General features: G+C 42.6%; 1 protein-coding gene across 1 annotated transcript in view; it reads right to left on the bottom strand.

Moving 5' to 3' along the window:
• Nucleotides 1–6,465: 6,465 nt before the first annotated feature.
• The window catches only part of ZFYVE16 (zinc finger FYVE-type containing 16), a 258,233-nt gene continuing 243,797 nt past the window's right edge, over nt 6,466–20,901 (bottom strand). The window contains 3 exon segments of the mRNA XM_030193331.1: nt 6,466–10,007; nt 14,071–14,238; nt 20,442–20,547. Of these exon segments, the coding sequence (XP_030049191.1) occupies nt 9,846–10,007; nt 14,071–14,238; nt 20,442–20,547 (436 nt within the window). The 3' untranslated portion in view covers nt 6,466–9,845.

The raw sequence follows: 20,901 nt of genomic DNA, 5'->3' as shown, positions 1-20,901 counted from the left end.
TCATTTCATCTGTGGTTAATATTAGATGTTTTAAAATATGTACTTGTGAAGAAACAATGTGTTTTACGCCTGTAAACTGTATTGGATATTTTCCTGCCGTTATTAATTCCTGATGTGTATTTCTTCTAGTGGCCAGCAGGTGGGACATGTTTTATGTTAAAGCTGTTTTAGAAATGTGAATGCCCTCTTTTAGTTTCTCTCCGTGAAGAAGTGAATCTACAGTAGAGAATAACATGGGAACAAAGTTTGTCTCCATCCCCGCGGGCTCTGTCCTCGTTTACAGAAGCCTTGAACACTTATGATTTTATATTTAAATCTTTTTATTAAAGTATAAAAAGGAACAATATGCTGTGCAACTGTTGTGTTTAAATTACAAATAAAAAACAATAATAACAATGAGCAGCTATAATCACCCTCCTTCCCACCACCACCCTCTACCCTTTCAACTAGAAAATGACACTGGGACAAAGTTTGTCCCTGCCCCCTGTGGGCTCTGTCCCCATCTCTATCCCCATGGTTACTGTGGATCACTGTCCCTGTGTCATTCTCTAATCTACAGTACTGTCAGAAGTATACGTTTAAAACTTGTTGACCCAGCTCTGATTGGCCCAGAAGCTCGTTTCTTTTGAACTATACTGGGTTTCCCCCTCAGTTTCAGCCTGGGAGCAGAGAGAGCGAAAGCTCTTTGCTGAAGCCCTTTAAAACAGTTATATTTCATAACTGGCGAGCAGCTATATGTCCTGATCTCCCCAGGAACTTTCTAGGAAGTAAACACTGTTTAGTTAGTTTTCTAATTGATCCATTTTTCAGTTACCACATTTTTTGTTCACTGTTCAAGTTCTGAGAATAAACACATTTGTTTGCCCTGCCTGTCTAGACTGATGATAAATCCTGGTGGTTTGTGTGTTGTGTCTGTGAGTGCTTTCTGGGAACTGTAGGACCACTAGGATTTTGGCTCCAGTAACCTAGAAATCACTGGGGATAATTTGAGAGTGGGAGACTTGCGCAGGAGCAGTTGTGACCCAGTCGGTGGGAGGAGGGTGTTAGTGTAGAGTGCAGGCGGACCTGAGCGATGAAGGATACCAGAGCAAAAAACTTGTGAAAGTAATAGACACATGACTGCTTGAGTGAGAAATGCTAGGGGTTTCTATAATAAAGTAATATGCTTCTAGAGCAAAATAGATCCTTTCAATGGTCTGGTGGAATGTCTTCTACTAACCTATAAATGTACTCACTTTGCTGCTCCCCAGTATCTCTCCACACTCATCCTTCCCTACACCCCTTCCTGTGCACTCCGCTCCATGGATAAATCCTTCTTATCTGTTCCCTTCTCCACCACTGCCAACTCCAGACTTCGCGCCTTCTGTCTTGCTGCACCCTACGCCTTGAATAAACTTCCTGAGCCCCTACGTCTTGCCCCATCCTTGGCCACCTTTAAATCTAGACTGAAAGCCCACCTCTTTAACATTGCTTTTGACTTGTAACCACTCGCCTCCACCTACCCTCCTCTCTTCCTTCCCGTTCACATTAATTGATTTGATTTGCTTACTTTATTTATTTTTTGTCTATTAGATTGTAAGCTCTTTGAGCAGGGACTGTCTTTCTTCTATGTTTGTGCAGCGCTGCGTATGCCTTGTAGCGCTATAGAAATGCTAAATAGTAGTAGTCATAGCATCTAATATTACTGCTGAAGGTGCACAGAAATTTTAAAATAGTTCTTCCTCAATAAAACTATGAGCACAAGAAATGAGACTCAAAGAAGGGTTTATACATTATGTCAGGAAGTTTATACCTTTTTATATATATAAGGAAAAAACCAGTAAATAAAACTGAGGAATAAAAGTGTTTATAGGATATACTGAAGTAACAGAATTCATTGATAGAAGTACATTATACACCGCATACAGTGGTACATATTCCATACACTTAAATAGAATGCTGAAGCACTGTTTTCTAAGGACATTGGTAGTCATATGATTATAAGAATCACTAAATTCATTCTGTAATAGTCACTTGCTATCTGTCCCTTCTTGTAGGCTCAAACTACAAGAAAATCATGAGTTTCTTCTAAGAAAAGTAACCAAAGCTTAGATTTTGGTTTAGTCAAGAAACAAAAGTACTATTCCCTGAGCTTGCTGTACTAATTAGTACATGGAGTAATTAAAATAACCCTGATTCACTGGAATTCACAATATTCAATTTGCGACATCTGGTCTGAAAGTCATTTACCCATGCACTATACAATTGTCTGTACTGCACCTGGAACATGCACAATCTTGATCAAACATGCAAAATGTTGATTAAGAATATTCCTACTACATCACCAAATTCAGGGCCCTGATTACAAAGGCATGCTTGTGTTTTTAGTGTGCACTGTGTAGATGCCCATAATATCCCTACGGGCATTACATGGTTAACGCATGCTAAAAACACTAGCATGCCTCTCTAAACAGGGCCCTTAATCTTTTGCCCCTACTTAACAGCAATAATGCTCTAGTCTTAGTAGCTGAGATACCCATGTCCTTCTGCAAATTTGTGGGTGTTCGGTCTCAGTTTCTGAAGCTTGTGCTTTCTTTATCAAAACCAGTTTCTTTTATTATCTTTTCATCATACAATTCTCTCATTTGTGAGAAGAGACATAGTAAGATGTTCTGTAAGTATGTATAGTGCACTGCAGGGGCTTCTGTAGTGAGAAAGCATGAGAAATATCTAACTCTTCAGGCCCTCTTACTACCTCCACTCTAAGGAACTACAGCAGTAGAGGAAAGGGTTATACACTTAACGAACAGACACTTAAGTAAACTCGGTCTGGGCCAGGAGGGCTCCAGAAAGAACACATCCTAATTGAAGCATATGCTGTTTTTATTGCTGGACGATGGGGTTGGCCAACATGCATCAGTAACATAGTAATATAGAAGGGGACTCAAACTCTGGTCCTCATGAGCTGCAAACCACTTGGATTTTCAGAGTATTCCTAATGAATATGTATAAGAGGATATTCATATTCACTGCCTCCATTGTATGCAAACATCTCTCTTGCATATGCATTAGTATTACACATTAATTGCACTTTTACTCCTTTTCAATACTTTTTTATTTAAGCATAAATATACTATAACCTCCAAAAAGATGTATAATATTCACAATGCATTTCCTCATTCACACACTTACATACATCAATCATTCTCCACATTCTAGTACAGTATACTCAGACATCAAGGATTTGACATGATGCTTAAACAGTTTTTCATCCCTTAATCATACTTCTCAGAGGATCTTAGCTGTTCACAACATTATATTCCGTTGTTACTCTCAACACTTTTAAATTGATATGAACAAAAAAAGTTCTTCAATGTTTAACTGGCACCTTCCTCGTGCCAACAATTTAAATTAATAAGGGTGAAATTGTGCTCCCAACGTTTAACTGGTACCACAATCGTGCTGGTAAAACTCCTCTTCCACAATCGTGCCAATGAAACTCCTTTTTTTTTTTTAGTTACATTTGTACCCTGCGCTTTCCCACTCATGGCAGGCTCAATGCGGCTTACATATACAGGTACTTATTTGTACCTGGGGCAATGGAGGGTTAAGTGACTTGCACAGAGTCACAAGGAGCTGTGCCTGAAGTGGGAATCGAACTCAGTTCCTCAGTTCCCCAGGACCAGAGTCCACCACCCTAACCACTAGGCCACTCTTGCACTCCATATTCTTTCACGTCGTTTCCTTGATCTTTTTGCTCTATATTATCATATCATTGGTCCCCAAGCTTTTCATCTATGGTAGACCACCATCAATAGCTCGCACCACTGTACTGAAAGTCCGTAAACCCAACGCTTGCAAAGCGTTTCACCAAGTTGGCTTTATCAGGGGTTGGACCTGTGACAAGAATAAATACATCACCATACTATAACATCAACTTACTTTCCCATTTTCTAACTACTCTAACATATATAATTCACATACCTTTTAACTTATTACCGGCTGCATACACAGGATCCACCTCCCAGGGGTCTTGGAAAAATGGTGCTGCGGCTGTAAAAACGCCAGCGCGTGTGCTGTTAATATATCAGAGGGTAGCCAATCAGTTAAACATTGAAGAACTTTTTTTTTGTTCATATCAATTTAAAAGTGTTGAGAGTAACAATGGAATATAATGTTGTGAACAGCTAAGATCCTCTGAGAAGTATGATTAAGGGATGAAAAACTGTTTAAGCATCATGTCAAATCCTTGATGTCTGAGTATATTGTACTAGAATGTGCAGAATAAATGATGTATGTAAGTGTGTGAATGAGGAAAATGCATTGTGAATATTATACATCTTTTTGGAGGTTATAGTACATTTATGCTTAAATAAAAAAGCAATAAAAAAAGTATTAAAAAGGAGAAAAAGTGCAGTTAATGTATAATATTATTCTTGAGTATCTGCATTATAGAATAGGGAGCTCAGGTTTAAAGATTAATTGTATATGCATTAGGGATATCCCAGAGCTTAAGATCCCTGACCTAGAGTAAAAAGAAAAGAAAAGATAAAAAGGAACACATTGCCTGCTATGCATGTGGTCTGAATGACATTTAATGGGAAACAGAACAGTGGATTTCTATACAAGGATAACGAAAACCTTATCTATCATCAATATAAATAGAAAATATTACTTGCAACACATGTAGTTCACCAATCTATTACTGAAATTAATTGAACAAGAAAACAGATTGTTAATATTAATTCAATATTTGCAACAATTTCATTCCTGAGAAGGTTTCAGAGGGAATAAAAAAGAATTACATGGAATAAACAGGAAATTAAGAAAAAAATCAGATTCATATGCATTAGTGCTTATAAACCATGAACTAAAAACATGCAAATTTTAAAAAATACACTTTTGGAGTAGTTTGCTTGAAAATTTTTATCTTCTATAACTATGCTTAACAATCATATAATCAAATCATGTGTATTTGAAAAAAATATTTAGCATTTTTCCTCAATCTTTCTTCCTTTTTAGCTACACTTCAGCCAGTCTCAAACTGCGAGAGTGTCAGACAACCTACCTTCTCTATTTCTATCAGTCTTTGGCTGGTCAGAAAAGCTGTGAATTGGCTTACACCAATTGTGACTGAAGACATTGGTTCAAGGAAGAGCCCAGACTCACATAGCCTGAGATTTTTACATCAATTCCTGAGCACTTTTCCTAGCTGTGGCCCTTCGAGTATATGAACAGTTTCATTATGGTGATTTAAAGTACAAGATGTGTTTTTGGTACAAAAACAAGAACACATATTTCTTTCAAAAATTAAAAAAAAAAAACCCCATTGGAATAATTATAATTAAAGGAAATTCTCAGTTAAACTTAAGCACAGCTGAATTTAACACACATTCACTGGTTTACTGCTTTGTTTAGCAGAGATGCATTGTTCTTGAAGATTTTTAATTATTGCAAACTGTTTTGTCTTCCTCTCAAGGCCCAATTCTGTACTGCTTTATTGCATAAACCAAGCCTCCCATCTGAGGGTGGTCAACTTTCTATTAGCAACACCCTTAAGCCTATCCAGACAGACACATAAACCAAGGGTAACAATCTTTAGGCCTTCAATGTACAGTTTTAAAAAAGAAAACAAAAATCTTAGAAGTGCCATATTGGAAATATAATCTCTTTTCTGGTATATTTGATGAAGCATGGTGGGTAGATGTGCTCTCATTCCTCAGTAACTTTTGAGATTCCTGTGCTCTGCAGCAGACTTCAACAGAAGTACACCTAAGTTGGCATCAATTACAATTCTTGAGTAAAGAGTGTGTTTTTAGACAAATACACATTTTCTAGATTGATGAAGGAAACATTTTTCTCTAAAATCCAAAAGGGTTAAAATTAGGGCCCTTTTATAAAAAGGCAGTAGGGCTACCGTCTGGCTTGCATGTGGGAAAACAGCACTACCACCAAGCATACCCAGGCACTCTGTGATAGTTGTGTTTTTGGCACATGCCATTTCCAACACTAGAAAATCATTTTTATTTTCCAGTGCAGGGGCTGGTGGTAATGTGGCAATGCATGGCCATCCGCAAGTGCTGCCCGATTACCGTGGAAGCCCTTACTGCCTGCTAACTAGGTGGCAGTAAGGGCTCAGGCAGTAAATGGACGTGCACCAATTGAAAAATTAGCACATGGCCATTAAGGACCTCAATTTAAAAACAGGAGTTTTCCTGCCACGGTAAATTATTTATTTGTTATATTTGTATCCCACATTTTCCCACCTTTTTGCAGGCTCAATGTGGCTTACATAGTACCGTAAACGGTGTTAGCCGATTCCAGTATGAACAAATACAAGGTGATATTCTGATAGGATGAGGTACATGTACGGTAAATACAGTTGGGGGAACTTAGAGAGGGAGAGGAAGAGTTCAGATATGTTCGTTACGGTCTTTGGTTATGTTATGTCGCAGGTATCCAGGTTTGTTATGTTGGGTCGGTGGGGTATGCTTTTCTGAACAGGTCTGTTTTTAGTGCTTTCCGGAAATTTAGGTGGTCGAGCGTAGTTTTTACTAGCTTCGGCACACAGTAATTCCACGTGCCCACACTACCACAGGCCACATTTTACTGCAGCTTGGTAAAAGCGCCCCTTAGTGTGTTAGTGGAATAATAAAAGTAATTAGAAGAAACTCCTTTCTAAAGCCAATGAATGGCTGGGGTTTAATTACAGTAGTGGAATACTGTTAATATTGAGGAGGGTGATGCAACTACAGTCTCCACAAGTAGGTGCAATGGGCAATCTTCCATCAGGTAGGCAGGAACTGCAAAGCTTGATAAAGGAAATAGGAGCTATTTGACTACTCATGGCAGAATACATCAACTCGCTTTCATATCTATCTGAGAATTTCCCTTTAATGTTCTAGAATTGCCTGGGTACACATTTTATCATCATCACGTGCTTTTTATCCCTCATCACAGCCCTCAGTTATTTTGTACAACACAAATAATGTGACAATTCTACTTTCTTGAGACCTAACAACATTCTTTTGGATCTTGGTGCTTGCTACATGTAAACCCACAAATATATAAATATATAGTGAATACTAGTTAAAAGCCAAATATCAGACATGCAGAAGGGTTCACAAATTAGGCAGTTCCTGAAACTTTAGACTTGATGTACTCTTCTCTATTAAATCAACGTTTCTAGAAAAACAAGAGAAAGGGAATGGGGAGAAAAGACTGTGATACAGAGGTAATGCCTCGCTTTATTGCTATGTAACAACCACTTTTGGCCTACTTGTAATATATTTCTAAACTCAGTCTACTGTGAGGAACATCTCACGACAGGAAAGGAAAAGGATGAATGTAATAGAAATATGACACATTCACAAAGAAAGGCAAATATATTGTTTGCAATGGACAGTACTGCTCATTTACTCCATCTGCAGAAAACCAACATCAAAGTTAGATGCAGGTGCAGAATTCAATTGTGTGTGTCTCAGCTTAATTAGATAAAAAGGAAAATGTGTTGAAGATTTCCATAGAAGCAAAAAGTCTTGTTTTCACAGAGCTCCTTGTAGAATGGCTGATTAAACATGTCTAACATAGCAGGAGCACCTCAGTCACTGGTGTCCAACCCATGACAGTCAAAAAATGGAGCGAGAGAGCCAGGCTGCTAGAAAGTCAGGGGAAGACTGAGCCGGAAGAGTTCTTTCAGCCTGAATGACAGCAGTGATCTGCACTGATGGTTCTGTGCTAGGTAAGGCAGCAATCTGTGAGCTGACCAATATTTTAATTTGTTATGTGCTAAGCAGAGGCGGACTGACAGAGATCTGGGCCCCCGGGCAGAAAGGGTCATTGGGTTTCCCTTACACACACACTACAGCCTTCCGGGCTGTGGGTGACAGCAGTCTTGCAAGACTGCTGTGGGAAGTTTCAGCAGCCATTTTGAAGACATGGTGGTCCTGGACAGAGCAGCGACAGCAGGCAGGAAAGAATGGGTTTTTTTCCTCCTCCAGAAGAGCCCACTAGACCACCAAGGCCCTTCAAACCAGGCCCAGGGAGGGCCCACTGAGGCTTCAGGAGCTATAGTGTTATGGGGGGAATAGAGGCACTGGGCCCCCCAGACCCTCTGGGACCTCAGGCACTACCCTATTGCCCATGTGGTGAGTCCGCCCCTGGTTCTAAGCACCCAAGAACGCACCTATCTGCGATCACTGTAATTCCCAGTAATCTGTCCCTCACAGGTGCTTTAAACAAATATCCAAACTTTAAATCAAGAAATCAAGCAAAGGAAAAGCTGAATACTTTTTTCTTTGCTTTATTTGTTGAGTAGCAATAACAAGACTACAATTACTGTACAGTTTCTTGGTCGCTCTGTATGACTACATCTGCTTTTCTGTTTCCATTGCTGTTTGCTCGTTCTGCGATATCAGCTAGACTGTAGCTGAAAGAAAGAGCAGCTGTAGTTTTCAGCAACTCTTTTCTTTCAGAAACTTAATTTTTTTTCAACCTGAAACAATGCACAGAAATACTAGTATTTATTATACAAAAGAGAGTAGCAAAAGGTCCGTGTGTTGCAACTGAAGAGACAGTGGTCCATGTGCAGATTGCACCCACTGATAGGAGCTATGTGTGCCCCGCCAACGAGATACTTCCACATCTTGTAGACGGAGGTGAAACGAAGGCTTTAAATTCAACAACAAATCCTGGCTGTGCTACAGCACAATTTCGAAGTGTGCTTATTCTTACACTGGATTCCTTCTGCCTGCTTATGACATGTTCCTGCTGCATTTGAAGCCATTGCTTTACGATGCATGTTAAAAAGTGCACAGATTCAGTTGAAACTTAGCAGTTTTTTGTTTTGCCACTCACAATTATTCACATTACTAGGTGCTGTTCAGTCCTAATACTTATCAATGTTTTATCTTCAGCAGTACAAAATCATGCTGTTATAACAACCCTTTCCTAAAGGAAGTGCATAATGTACTCTTTTCTGTAGATGCATAATAAGGCTGATTTACTAAGGCCATTATCCCATTCTGTGCCTATGGAATTTAAGCTTAGTAGATCAAACCTTAAATGATGTGCTTGAGGCGGGCATTCTACAGACAAATTGCTCTACCACACTGCCAGGTCACCTACTCATGAAGTTCCATGTCTGATGATCCAAATGTCTCTCTGAGTTTGAACGCAGATTGGTTTATCAGGGCTGCTTAGTGGATGTGACACATGTGGTGAAAGAACCAAAGTCTGTAGCAGTCTTTCCTAAAACAGCACCAAGTCAGATTATGCTTTATAGTAAAGGAATAAAAAACCACCTGGCTGCTCTTTCAGTTAAATTTTACTAGTTTATAAGAAAGCACCTACAGCTGTCCACGGACTAGACTACTTGGCCAGAGTATTTCACCATCTGAAATCTGGGTTGGGCATCACCATAAACACTGTTGCCATGAGAGGGATCCTCCAAACCACTCAGACTTTACTGTTTTCACACTCTCCAACTAGAGGAATGTCATTGAAGATGCTGATGACACGTGACTTCACAAATAGATTCTTGCTTTGTGCTTATTGTGGCAAAAATGAAAAATCCCAAGTGGTTCAGCAAATCTGATCTATACTTAGTGTTCGCAAATTATAGGCCAATAATGATTTTAAGACTTGTGCTTTGGAATAGGATCTGCTAGTGTAAAGGGTTCAGACACCAGAACTCTTGCTTGCAAAGCGTCCGGTGCTGATGGCTTCACATCCCCCACTAAGTACATAAGTAAGCTGAAGTTATGCTCTAATTTTGAACAACCTAATCCAATTAAATGTTAGAGTTTATAAATCAATAAAGCTTTGGTGTGCAATTTGATTTTACACTAATAGATGCACCGTTGTGATTAAAAAAGACTCTCTATAAGAAAAAAAAAGAGCTCCATCATGAGTGGCAAACTGCTGGTATTTGAAGCCCTGCCGTGGATCACCGGAACCAGAGCGCTGTCCAGCTCATTCAAGTAGTGCTGGGAAAGAAGCTGCCCTCCAGATCCTGCTCGATACTCCACCTGAAAGAGAGAAGCAGCATAAGATTCCATCACGTTAGCAGACATGGCCTATTTCTTTAAAGCTCAATATGAAGCACTGATAATTTTTGCAGCTAGTTTTCTTTTTACATTATCCCCACCCAAATTTGTCAAAAACCCATCCTATATAATAAAAAGCACCTCCAATGTTCTGAAGCCGGCAGCCTTGCAGTGAAGCCTGAGGTGTTCGTAGGCATCGTAATAGCTCCGCCCACATTCTCAGCTGATTCCAAGGCAAGGGGAGGAGTAGGGAAACACGCGGAGCCGTCGCGTACCTCTGCTGAGCTGACAGATCCAAAGTTATGTTCTCGGCTGCGGGGCGTGGCTTCATGATTGAGCATCAGTGGAAGTTTCTGTGCGTGCGTCTGATGTCAGACGCACGCACATAGACTTCAACAGATGCTCAATCATGAAGCCACGCCCCGCAGCCGAGAAAGAACAGAACTTGATCCGTCAGCTCAGCAGAGGTACTTGACGGCTTCAGGGGAGGTATTTCAGAGGAAAGGGTGGTGTACAAAGGGTTGCGGTAGGGGGGGTGCAGGGGACATTAAAGCGGAGGGGGGGTTGAATGTGAGGGAGGGGGTAGTCTGGAACGCGGTGGGAGGGGCTTGACGGCCCTTGAACTGGGAGGGAGGGACATGTGTGTGGGTGGGGGTGGGTGTGTGGATGTGCTTCGGGTGGGGTCCTTGAACTGGGAGGGAGGGGGGTCTGCAACTCAGGAGGGAGGGAGTTCAACTCAGCAAGAAAGGAAGGAAGGGAGGGAGGGAGAGGGGTATGGAACTCGGGAGGGAGGGGGGAGGGGTATGGGACTTGGGAGGGAAGGAAGGGAGGATGGGTGGTAATTTACCTTGCTAGAGTCCGTTTCATAGCGTTTCGAAACGGGCCTTTTTTACTAGTTGAATATATAAAATGATTTCTCATTTTCAGAAAAGTATCACATAACACCTGATGGAAGTTTTCAGAGACTGTTCCAGAACTTTACATGTTCTGGACACATCCACTACAAATCATATGCAGCCCTCATCAACCTAGGAGTATATTCAAGCTGGGGCTTTAAAAATGATATATTTACATTGGTTTGTTGTTGCTTTACTGAGGTTATTTTCTGTCATCTGCAACTTTGGGGCTGTTCTTGTTTTACCTTCTTCTGAATTCAGTACATAGTATTGTGTGGCCTAGACTATTGTAGTGCAATCTCTTGGACCTATACTTCCTAATACTTGACCTATAGACTGTACAAAATGTGAAGGCTCAACTGACTGATATTTCAGTATGATGGTCAGGAGTATATTGCTCCTGTTCAAGTCAGTATTCTGGCTTCCAGTTGCACAAATGGTAAAGTTTAAGGTTTGTACCTTGATCTTTAAAGCTTTGAATAGCACTGGTCCCTCTTAACTTACCAATATGCTTGTGCCATACATAAACCTAGATGTGATGTCTACTTCCTTATAATCTCTTCTTTTAGGTTTGCTAAGCTCTCTTACTCATGCCTCTGTGTTTTTCATGGCCAGATCATGACTGTAGAATTCATTGCCCAGTTTTGTGAGAATAGTGACTAATTATCTCAAGTGAAGCTCATGCTATTTTGTGAAGCCTTTGGATAGCTGGGTTAATCAGTGAGGCTTGATTACACAATCAGGAATTTACTGTTTAAATTATCCTATATAATAATTTGCACCTCCAACATTCTACAACTGGATGTCTGGGTTCGTAACATCCATTCCCACTCATTGCCCTGCCCTCGTGTCAAAACGTAATGATGTCAGACTGCGGAACAATGAGGGGGAAGGGAACGCTGGAGGCGAGATGATGTCAGGAGGAGAGAATCGCGGGACATTGAGGGGAGGGAGGGAGGAAGGGAAGAGGAGGGCAGGGCAGGGGAGAATTGATGGACATGGATGAGATGGGAGGACAGTCATAGGCGTCCCATATAAGAGGCTTGGGGAGGCCAAACCTCCCCAGCCCAACTGTGACCTTCCCCTGGCTGCTGCTCCCCCCCCCAAATGCAGGGCTGCCTGGCGCAGCAGCGCTGCAGCCAGACAGCTCTCGGATGGTTCCTCCACTCCTTCCCGCCCTCAGCTCCCCGATCGACATCCCTCCTCTCCATTCCTCTCCACTTCTCCCCACTTGCGCGTGTTTAACCCTTTTACTTTCAGGTGCAGCGACGGCAGTGAAGAGGACAACACAGCAGGCTCGCCTCCAGCTTCTCCCTTCCCTCACACAGTGTCCCGCCTTCTGCAATGATGCATTTCCTGTTTCCACGAGGGCAGGACACTGTGTGAGGGAAGGGAGAAGCTGTGTTGTCCTCTTCACTGCCGTCGCTGCACCTGAAAGTAAAAGGGTTAAATGCATGGGGGGGGGGGGGAGGAACGGAGAAGAGGGCTGTCAGGGAGCTGAGGGAGGGCAGGGAGAATCGCTGGACATGGATGGGAGGGCAGGGGGAGAGAAGAGATGGCTGGAATTGGAGAGGAGGGCAGGGGGAGAAGAGATCGCTGGATAGGAGAGGAGGGGAGGGCAGGGGGAGAAGAGATCGCTGGACAGGACAGGAGGGGAAGGCAGGGGAGAGAGCAAATTTGCTGGATATGGATGGATGGAGGAGAGGGCAGGGGAGAATGGAGAGTTGCTAGACATGGATGGATGGATGGAGAGGAGGGCAGGGGAGAGAAGAGAATTGCTGGACATGGATGGATGAATGGGGGCAGGGGAGAAAGGAAATTTGCTGGATATGGGTGGATGGAGGAGAGGGCAGGGGAGAACGGAGAGTTCCTGGACATGGATGGAGGGGAGGGCAGGGGAGAGCGGAGAATTGCTGAACATGGATGGATGAATGGAGGGGGCAGGGGAGAGAGGAAATTTGCTGGATATGGGTGGATGGAGGAGAGGGCAGGGGAGAATGGAGAGTTGCTGTACATGGATGGATGGAGGGAAGGGAAGTCAGGAAGGAGATGCACATGGATGGAGGGGAGGGAAGAGAGGAGAAATGCTGGACATGGATGGAGTCTGCGTACTCTTTATCTTTAAAAAAAAATACTATAAATAAAAATCACAAAAAAAGAAAGATTAAAACAAAACAAAAAAAAACCATAGATAAAACAATTCATATCTCATACCCCTGGAGCATATTACTCATTATACACCCTTCCCAATTATTACTTATCATGACAGATCATTTCTCCTAACGGTTCCCATAAAAACATAATCGCCATTACATGATAACCTTGCTAGCGCCCGTTTCATTTGTGTGAGAAATGGGCCTTTTTTTTACTAATGTATTAATAATTTTTATGTTTTAATTTACCATTTTACATGATGCATTTTACATTTTTATGGATGCTGGATTAAATGCCACATAGGATAGTCTGTTGAGTTTTGCAGGATAAAAATTTCATAAATAAATAAAATTCCATTTCCATCCAAATAAAGGCCAACAAATAGTAATGAACATAGAGACAGGACCAGTTACACATCACTTTTCACATCAGGGTCTGGGCTAGGGATATCCAGCTTTCTGTCTATCTTGTAACATAAGCTATCTGCATGTGCCATTTGGGGTATCTAAATACGATAGAGTCACCCCATTATTGGTGCAGCTGCATTGGTTGCCAGTGTAAGCACGAGTTTCTTTTAAGCTTTGTTGCCTTGTATTTCTGAAGCACCTGCGTAAAAGAAGGTCTTTGTTAGCACATTTGCATATCTGGCAGCTAGTCAGTGGAATGAATTGCCAATTGATATTAGATGGCAATCCAATTATATGGCTTTCCGAAAGTTACTGAAAACTTTTTTATTTAGAAAATGTTTAAATATGACACAGTTGTGTTTTAATTGTTGATTGTGGTTTATTATTTTGTATAATTCCTGGAGCTGGTCCGGTTTCTTTTCTTTGTCAGTCACACTGAACTTTGATGGTATGTGTGGGAAGTATCATGTATTATTATTATTAGTAGTAGTACAGCTGCCACTATGCAAAGAGTATCTGTTGAGAGGAATGCTACAGGTGAACTGAATATCACAGAAGTACACATTTTGAAAGAAAAAGAAAGCTTACCATGTCAATATCCATAGAGATCCTGAGACCAATCTTACTCATTCCATTTTCCTTCAACACTTTGAGGTGTGGGCAAAGGGCAGCACTGCAGGCTGTTCCAACCTCCTTTGCAAACTGATAGTGAATGGCTGTACTGGCTGAGTCAGGGCCCCTTAGAAGATAGAACACCTGCAATAAAATAAAACTTAAGACACAGAGATTTTGCAAATAGCTTTTAGCAATTACAAGGCTAGTAGGAGATCGCTGCACAATTTAGCATAGACAAGGAGAAAATATTTGAAGAGGGTATAAAAACCACCAAAAGTAAGAGGAAATCCTCGTCATCTGAGGTAAACCGCATCCACCTCTGTGCCAGTTTCTTCACTCTCCAGCAGCTTGTACCAATCCCATCTTACGATTTACAGTTCTGAATTGTGATCTTACCTCATGACCCAGTGCATCACCTATTTTCTAGGATGGAAACCAATGGACATTACTGTATATGAAAGCTCTATCTTTCAGTGTTAAGAATAATTCTTATCAAGCAAATCAACCACCAGTTTACTTTCTATGATGCTGAACTAACATACCCAGGTGCCGTCTGCAGAACTGCACTTTCACACCAATATCAAATTATTTCTAACATGCTAGCAGGAATAATTTCTAGTAAGTAATATAAATATCTTTTTAGGCAATTTCCAGCTACACCTAAGATTTATTTTGCACCAAAAATACAAAAAGGTATTCAGGAACCCCCGGGTAGACCTATAGTTAATGGTAGAGGGTCTTTATTAGAGCCCACATCTCAGTATCTTGACCATCAAGGAGTTCCAAGTTCCATCGGCCCTGTGAGAAGCATTGAAAAGGGATGAGGGTACTGGGGAGGGATATGAGAGGAAGAGGATAGGTCTCTGAAGGGGTTGAGTGAGGACAGAAATGTGGCTAAAATGATGGTGAAAGAGGCTCTAGGAGATGTGGATACAGGTAAGAGAAGAACAGAGGCAAGAGAAGGAAGGAGACAGGCATGGAGCTGGTGTTGGTGATGGGATCAGGGGCGTAGCTACGGGTGGGCCTGGCTGGGCCCAGGCCCACCCAATTTCGGCCCAGGCCCGCCCAGCGCCCGCCCCAGCACCCATTGCCGTCCACTGCTGCTTTTCCTGTTGAGCAGCAGGGCCGGCGCTACAAAAAGAAGAAGCGCTAACGACGCTAAGAAAGATGAAAAATGTTAAAAAAAAAAAAAAAAGCGCGGCACCGGCAGGCACTGTCTAGGCAGCCTTGAGGCATTGGCTGCTGGCTCGCAGGCTCCTCCCGTCTCCTACGTCACTGCAGTGACGTAGAGAGGGGAGGAGCCTGCGAGCCAGCAGCCAATGCCTCAAGGCTGCCTAGACAGTGCCTGCCGGTGCCGCGCTTTTTTTTTTTTTTTTAACATTTTTCATCTTTCTTAGCGTCGTTAGCGCTTCTTCTTTTTGTAGCGCCGGCCCTGCTGCTCAACAGGAAAAGCAGCAGTGGCCGGCAATGGGAGCTGGGGTGGGCGCTGGCATGCAGGGCGGGCCTCGTCGAAGAAAAGAGGGAAAACATGGAAGAATGGGGAGAAAAAGAGGGAAAACAGATGGAAGGATGGGGAGAAAAAGAGGGAAAACAGATGGAAGGATGGGGAGAAAAAGAGGGAAAACAGATGGAAGGATGAGGAGAAAGAGGGAAAACATAGAAGGATGGGGAGAAAGAGGGAAAACATGGAAGGATGGGGAGAAAAGAGGGAAAACAGATGGAAGGATGGCAGAGAATGAGGGAAAACATGGAAGGATGGGGAGAAAGAGGGAAAATAGATGGAAGGATGGCAGAGAAAGAGGGAAAACAGATGGAAGGTTGGGGAGAAAAAGAGGGAAAACAGATGGAAGGATGGCAGAGAATGAGGGAAAACATGGAAGGATGGGGAGAAAGAGGGAAAACATGGAAGGATGGGGAGAAAAGAGGGAAAACAGATGGAAGGATGGCAGAGAATGAGGGAAAACATGGAAGGATGGCAGAGAAAGAGGGAAAACATGGAAGGATGGGGAGAAAGAGGGAAATAGATGGAAGGATGGCAGAGAAAAAGGGAAAACATGGAAGGATGGGGAGAGAAAGAGGGAAAATGTATGGATGGGGAGAGAGACTCTGGATGGAAGGATGGGGAGAGAAAGGGGAGAGACGAAGGATGTGGAGAGAGAAGGGACACTGAACAGAAAAGGGTAGAGTGATACAGAGACACTGGTTAGAAAGAAGGAGAGAGAGACATTAGATGGAAGGATCAGGAGAGAGGGTAGATGGATGGAAGGATGGGGAGAGAAAGAGGGAAGACGCTGGATGGAAGGGTAGGGAGAAAGAGGTGACACTGGACGGAAGGATGCAGAAAGAAAGAGGGGAGACTACTGGAAGGATGGGGCGAGAGAGGGGAGACTAGAAGGATGGGGAGAGAAAGAGGAGAGCTGCTGGATGGAAAAGGAGAGTAGTGAAAGACTGGAGAATAAGAGGAAGGGGCATGGGGAGAACAAGGGTGAGAAAAAGATGAAAAGCCATAAGTAGATGAAGGAAATTAAAGAATGGATAGTAAGAATGAATTAAATCAGGACAGAGAGAGAGAGAGAGGCAGAAAAATATTGAAGAAAGCAAAGAAAAAGGAGAGAAAAATGAGAAATGGCCAGGAAACCGTGTCAGAAGAGTTAAGTGAAAACGAAGGAAAGCAGAATCTAGAGACTGGGAGCGACACAATGAGAAAAAGTAAATGGCCATACAACAAAGGTAAAGAAAATAATTTTATTTTTAATTTAGGATAAAGTAATATGGTGTTAATAAAGTTTCAGAGACCAATACTTCCTTCCTTAGGTCAGGCGAGGATACCGTAACAGCATTATACTGACCTGAGGCAGGAGGTTTTGGCCTCTGAAAGCTCATTGAAAAGGGTGTTAGGCTATTAAATAAATTTTCTGAAATCTGATGCACTGAAAAGCAGCACTTTACCCTGTGTGACAAATGCATCTGATTAGTGTGACTAAATTTTGCTGGGGAAGGAGGATAGAGAGAAAATTTTGTGCCCACCCACTTTGGGTTCAGGCCCACCCAAAATTGGCAGTCTGGCTATGCCACTGGATGGGATAAGAGGCAATGGAGGGTAGGTGAGGACTGAGAGGGATGGAAATGGGGGACTGGGATGGAGAGAATGAGGGATGGAGTGGGTGAAAGATGGGGAGGGGTAGGACATTTGGGGAAGGAGAGAGAGAGGGAGCAATGGGAATGGTGGGAGGAGATAAGAGGGGAATGGGAAAAACCAGTCAGTAGATAAGACATGGAAAGTAGGAGACTAATGACTAGAGTGTGAGAGAAAGGGAGAATGAGGGTAAAATTTAAATGGACAAATATAAATGCAGAGAAGAGAAAAGTGACCCCCCCCCCCCCCCACAATAAAAGATCAGAGTCAGACAGATATAGAGAAGGAAAGGAAGAGGACAAAAGGAGAGAGAAGAAATGGCAAACCTGGAAAAGAATTTAGAAGACTGACACAAGGAAAGCAGAAAAGAGACTGAGACCAGTCCAATTAGAAAAATAAAATGCCTAGACAACAAGTGAGGAAAGAAGGAGATATAGTGGACAGGGTGAGAGGTAAGGTGACAGAATGGAGATGCTGAATTGGGATGGGGGTAGGGGAAAGAGATGGGAAGTACTGGAATAGGATAGGAACTAAGAGATAATGCTAGAACAGGTAGGGAAGAAAAAGGCTATTGGAGGTTGCTCGACATGGGGTGAGTAGGAAGACAGGGGAGATTCTAGGCTTGGAAGGAGCAAGAAAACAATGGGGGGTGCTGGACATTGGATTGGGATGGGGACAGAGAGGGGGTATGCTGGACATGGGAGGAGTAGGGATATAGGGGTGATGTTGACATGAAAGAGGGACAGGGACACAGAGATATGCTGGAAAGAGGGAAGATAGGGGACAGGGAGAGATACTGAATGGAGTCAGGGAAAAAGGATATGTTGGACAGAGGGGGCAAGAGAAAGAAGATGATGGTCAGAGGAGTGAAAATAGAGAGAGATTGCTGTACAGAAGGGAGAAAAGAGAAAGAGAAGAGGTGCTGGAATAATAGGATGAAAAATGGAAGAGCTGAGGTGAGGAAGATGAAAAGCTGTAGGTAAATAAATAAAAAAGAGAGAGGACAATTTATTTTATTTTCCAAAATTCTATACCACTTAAATCAAAGTTTGAGCAGATAGAGAGGTATAGAAATAAATGAAGGAAAGCTGAAAGGAAAAGATTAAACTCAGAGATATATATAGGAGAGGAAATGAAGAAGACATGAAGGGAGAGATGGAGTCGCAGATTGACTGGAGATCTTGTATGAAAGTTAAGAAAAGACAGAGGAAAGCAGAAACTGGAGACTGGGACAACCATGATTGGAAAAAAACAAAACAACCAGACAACAAAGGTAGGAAGAATTTTATTCTTAATTCAGTAAATGGAAAATGCCTAATTTACAATAAAGTTATACTACTTTGTTTATATTTTACAGAGTGCCAGGTGCCGTTTCTATTTCTCTTTGTCTAGTGTTGGACTGCCTGCAGAATGTGGCTTCTTGGGGTTTAAATTTAATTTTTATCTACGTATTCATATTTTAACTTTGTACTCATTTATTCTGTACCTGGCAAGGGCCTATTTGTGCTCAGTGTTTGTGACCGAGGCCAGGTACTCTGTTTGTATGGAGATTCTATTTAAGAATCTGTAATAATTCAGCTTGTTCAGCTTCCCACTAGGCATATTGATGTTCTAGGTCTAACTGCAATATTTAGTGTGTTGCGTTTTCCAAGGTAGGACCCGTGTGTTACTTCTGTAAGTTGGTGGTGTTATGGTACAGTAGATTAGCTCTACAGGTCCTGAGTAATTTTTGTCGGCTTTGTATTACAGGTATTTCACAATATGTTTGGGACTGGAGAGGGTCTATGTTTTTACTGAGATTACACCAAAATCAGCTTTCTGTATGGTGAGTGCCTGGAGAAATACTCCTTTTCTGCTTTGCATCCATTCTTAGATGAAGAGCTATGGGGGTTTCTGTGGCTGCAAAAAACATGTTTAAATTAACAGCTCGATAGTCCAGTGTGCAGTTTTAGGGATTGGCAATTTTTATATTAGATTTCTTAGGCTACATATTTAAACTGCTACTTCAAAGGTATTTACCTATTTTATTAATACAGCTTAATAAGGTGTTTATATCAGGGGCGTATCTGAACTGCGGCGGTAGGGGGGGCCAGGGCCAGAGAGGGGGGGCACATTATAGCCCCCCCCCCGCCGCCGCCATTGCCGATCCCCCTCCCCCCAGCCGCTGCCATTGCTAACCCTCCCCCTCCGTTGCTCGCCTACCTTCGCTGGCGGGGGACCCCAACCCCCGCCAGCCGAGGTCCGCGTCCTCCTGCCGCTGCCGGCTGCCTTTGGTCCTTTCATTCTTCCATTGAAGCTGGCGCCGACGAAAAAGTTTCTTTTGAATCTGACGTCGCTGCACGTTGCACGTTGTACGTGCAGGACGTCAGACTCAGAAACAATTTCTGAGTCTGACGTCCTGCACGTACAACGTGCAGCGACGTCAGACTCAAAAGAAACTTTCGTCGGCGCCAGCTTCAATGGAAGAATTAAAGGACCAAAGGCAGCCGGCAGCGGCAGGAGGACGCGGACCTCGGCTGGCGGGGGTTGGGGTCCCCCGCCAGCGAAGGTAGGCGAGCAACGGAGGGGGAGGGTTGGCAGCGGTAGGGGGGTCCAGGGCGAAATCTGCGGGGGCCCAGGCCCCTGAGGCCCCACGCAGATACGCCCCTGGTTTATATCTGTTATAAAGCAAGTTGATGAATATGTACCATTGCAGTAATTATTTTGCAGGATACTGTGATGTGTGTTGAGATGCTGACCAGACTCAAGTCTACCACAAAGGCAAAGTTTAAGTTATGGGATAATGTGAATATATTTAAACATGTCAGCTTTTCCAAAGTTTCCTTAAGTGTGCACAGAGTTTATGTTGATACAGGACGCTGTTGGGCAGACTGTTTATTTAGAAATCCACCATCAAGTTCATTCCAATGCATTATGTAAGAGTACACACTTACTACTCACACCTATATGTCTAGTGCCCCTCCCAAAAAAATGCAGGTCTGGCTACACCACTAGTTTGTATGATACTGTTGCTCATGACTCCAGCGCCTGAGTTGGGAGATGTAGTACAGACTTGGAGAGGTGCAGTAGACAGGTGACAGTCACAGGTTGTTTGCATTAACACACTGAGCTTGAAGTGCACCAGCCATACTGGGGGCATTTAGTAGGCCCTGAAACCCTCACCCTGTGGTAATCTGAACCCCCAAATTGTTGCAAATCATTCACTTACCTCAGTACACTTCACTAGTTTATCATCAGTTTCAAAGTCTGCTTCCTGAAATATTTTCTCACTTGGAATTCCTTCCATAGATTGTCCATCTATAGGGCTAACAACACTATGGAGTAAAACAAAGAATAACAGTTAAGTAAGTGGTACTCATAGTAAGCCAAGCCTGAAATGCAAAAGCCTGGATAGACTGGTTTAGGATGCAAACATTTTGACACAAAACTCTTATATAGGTGCAGTTTGCTGCAACAATGCTGTAGAGGGGGCCTGTTCCGATATTAAAAAAAACAACAACACTAAAGGGCTCCTTTATTAAAGCTTACTACATGCTAACAGACATTAGGGTGAACTAAGTGCCATATGGCCCATAGTTAACTGGATGTGCAGCATTTAATGAACACTAAGCTTTAGTAAAAGGGCCCCTAAGCTCCTAAATTTATGTCCTACTTTCATCCAAATTTAG

Source organism: Microcaecilia unicolor, chromosome 2 (genome assembly GCF_901765095.1).
Source record: "Microcaecilia unicolor chromosome 2, aMicUni1.1, whole genome shotgun sequence".
Taxonomy (NCBI): domain Eukaryota; kingdom Metazoa; phylum Chordata; class Amphibia; order Gymnophiona; family Siphonopidae; genus Microcaecilia; species Microcaecilia unicolor.
The sequence above is the reverse complement of the archived record's forward strand: the minus strand, read 5'-3'. Positions and strand labels throughout refer to the sequence as shown.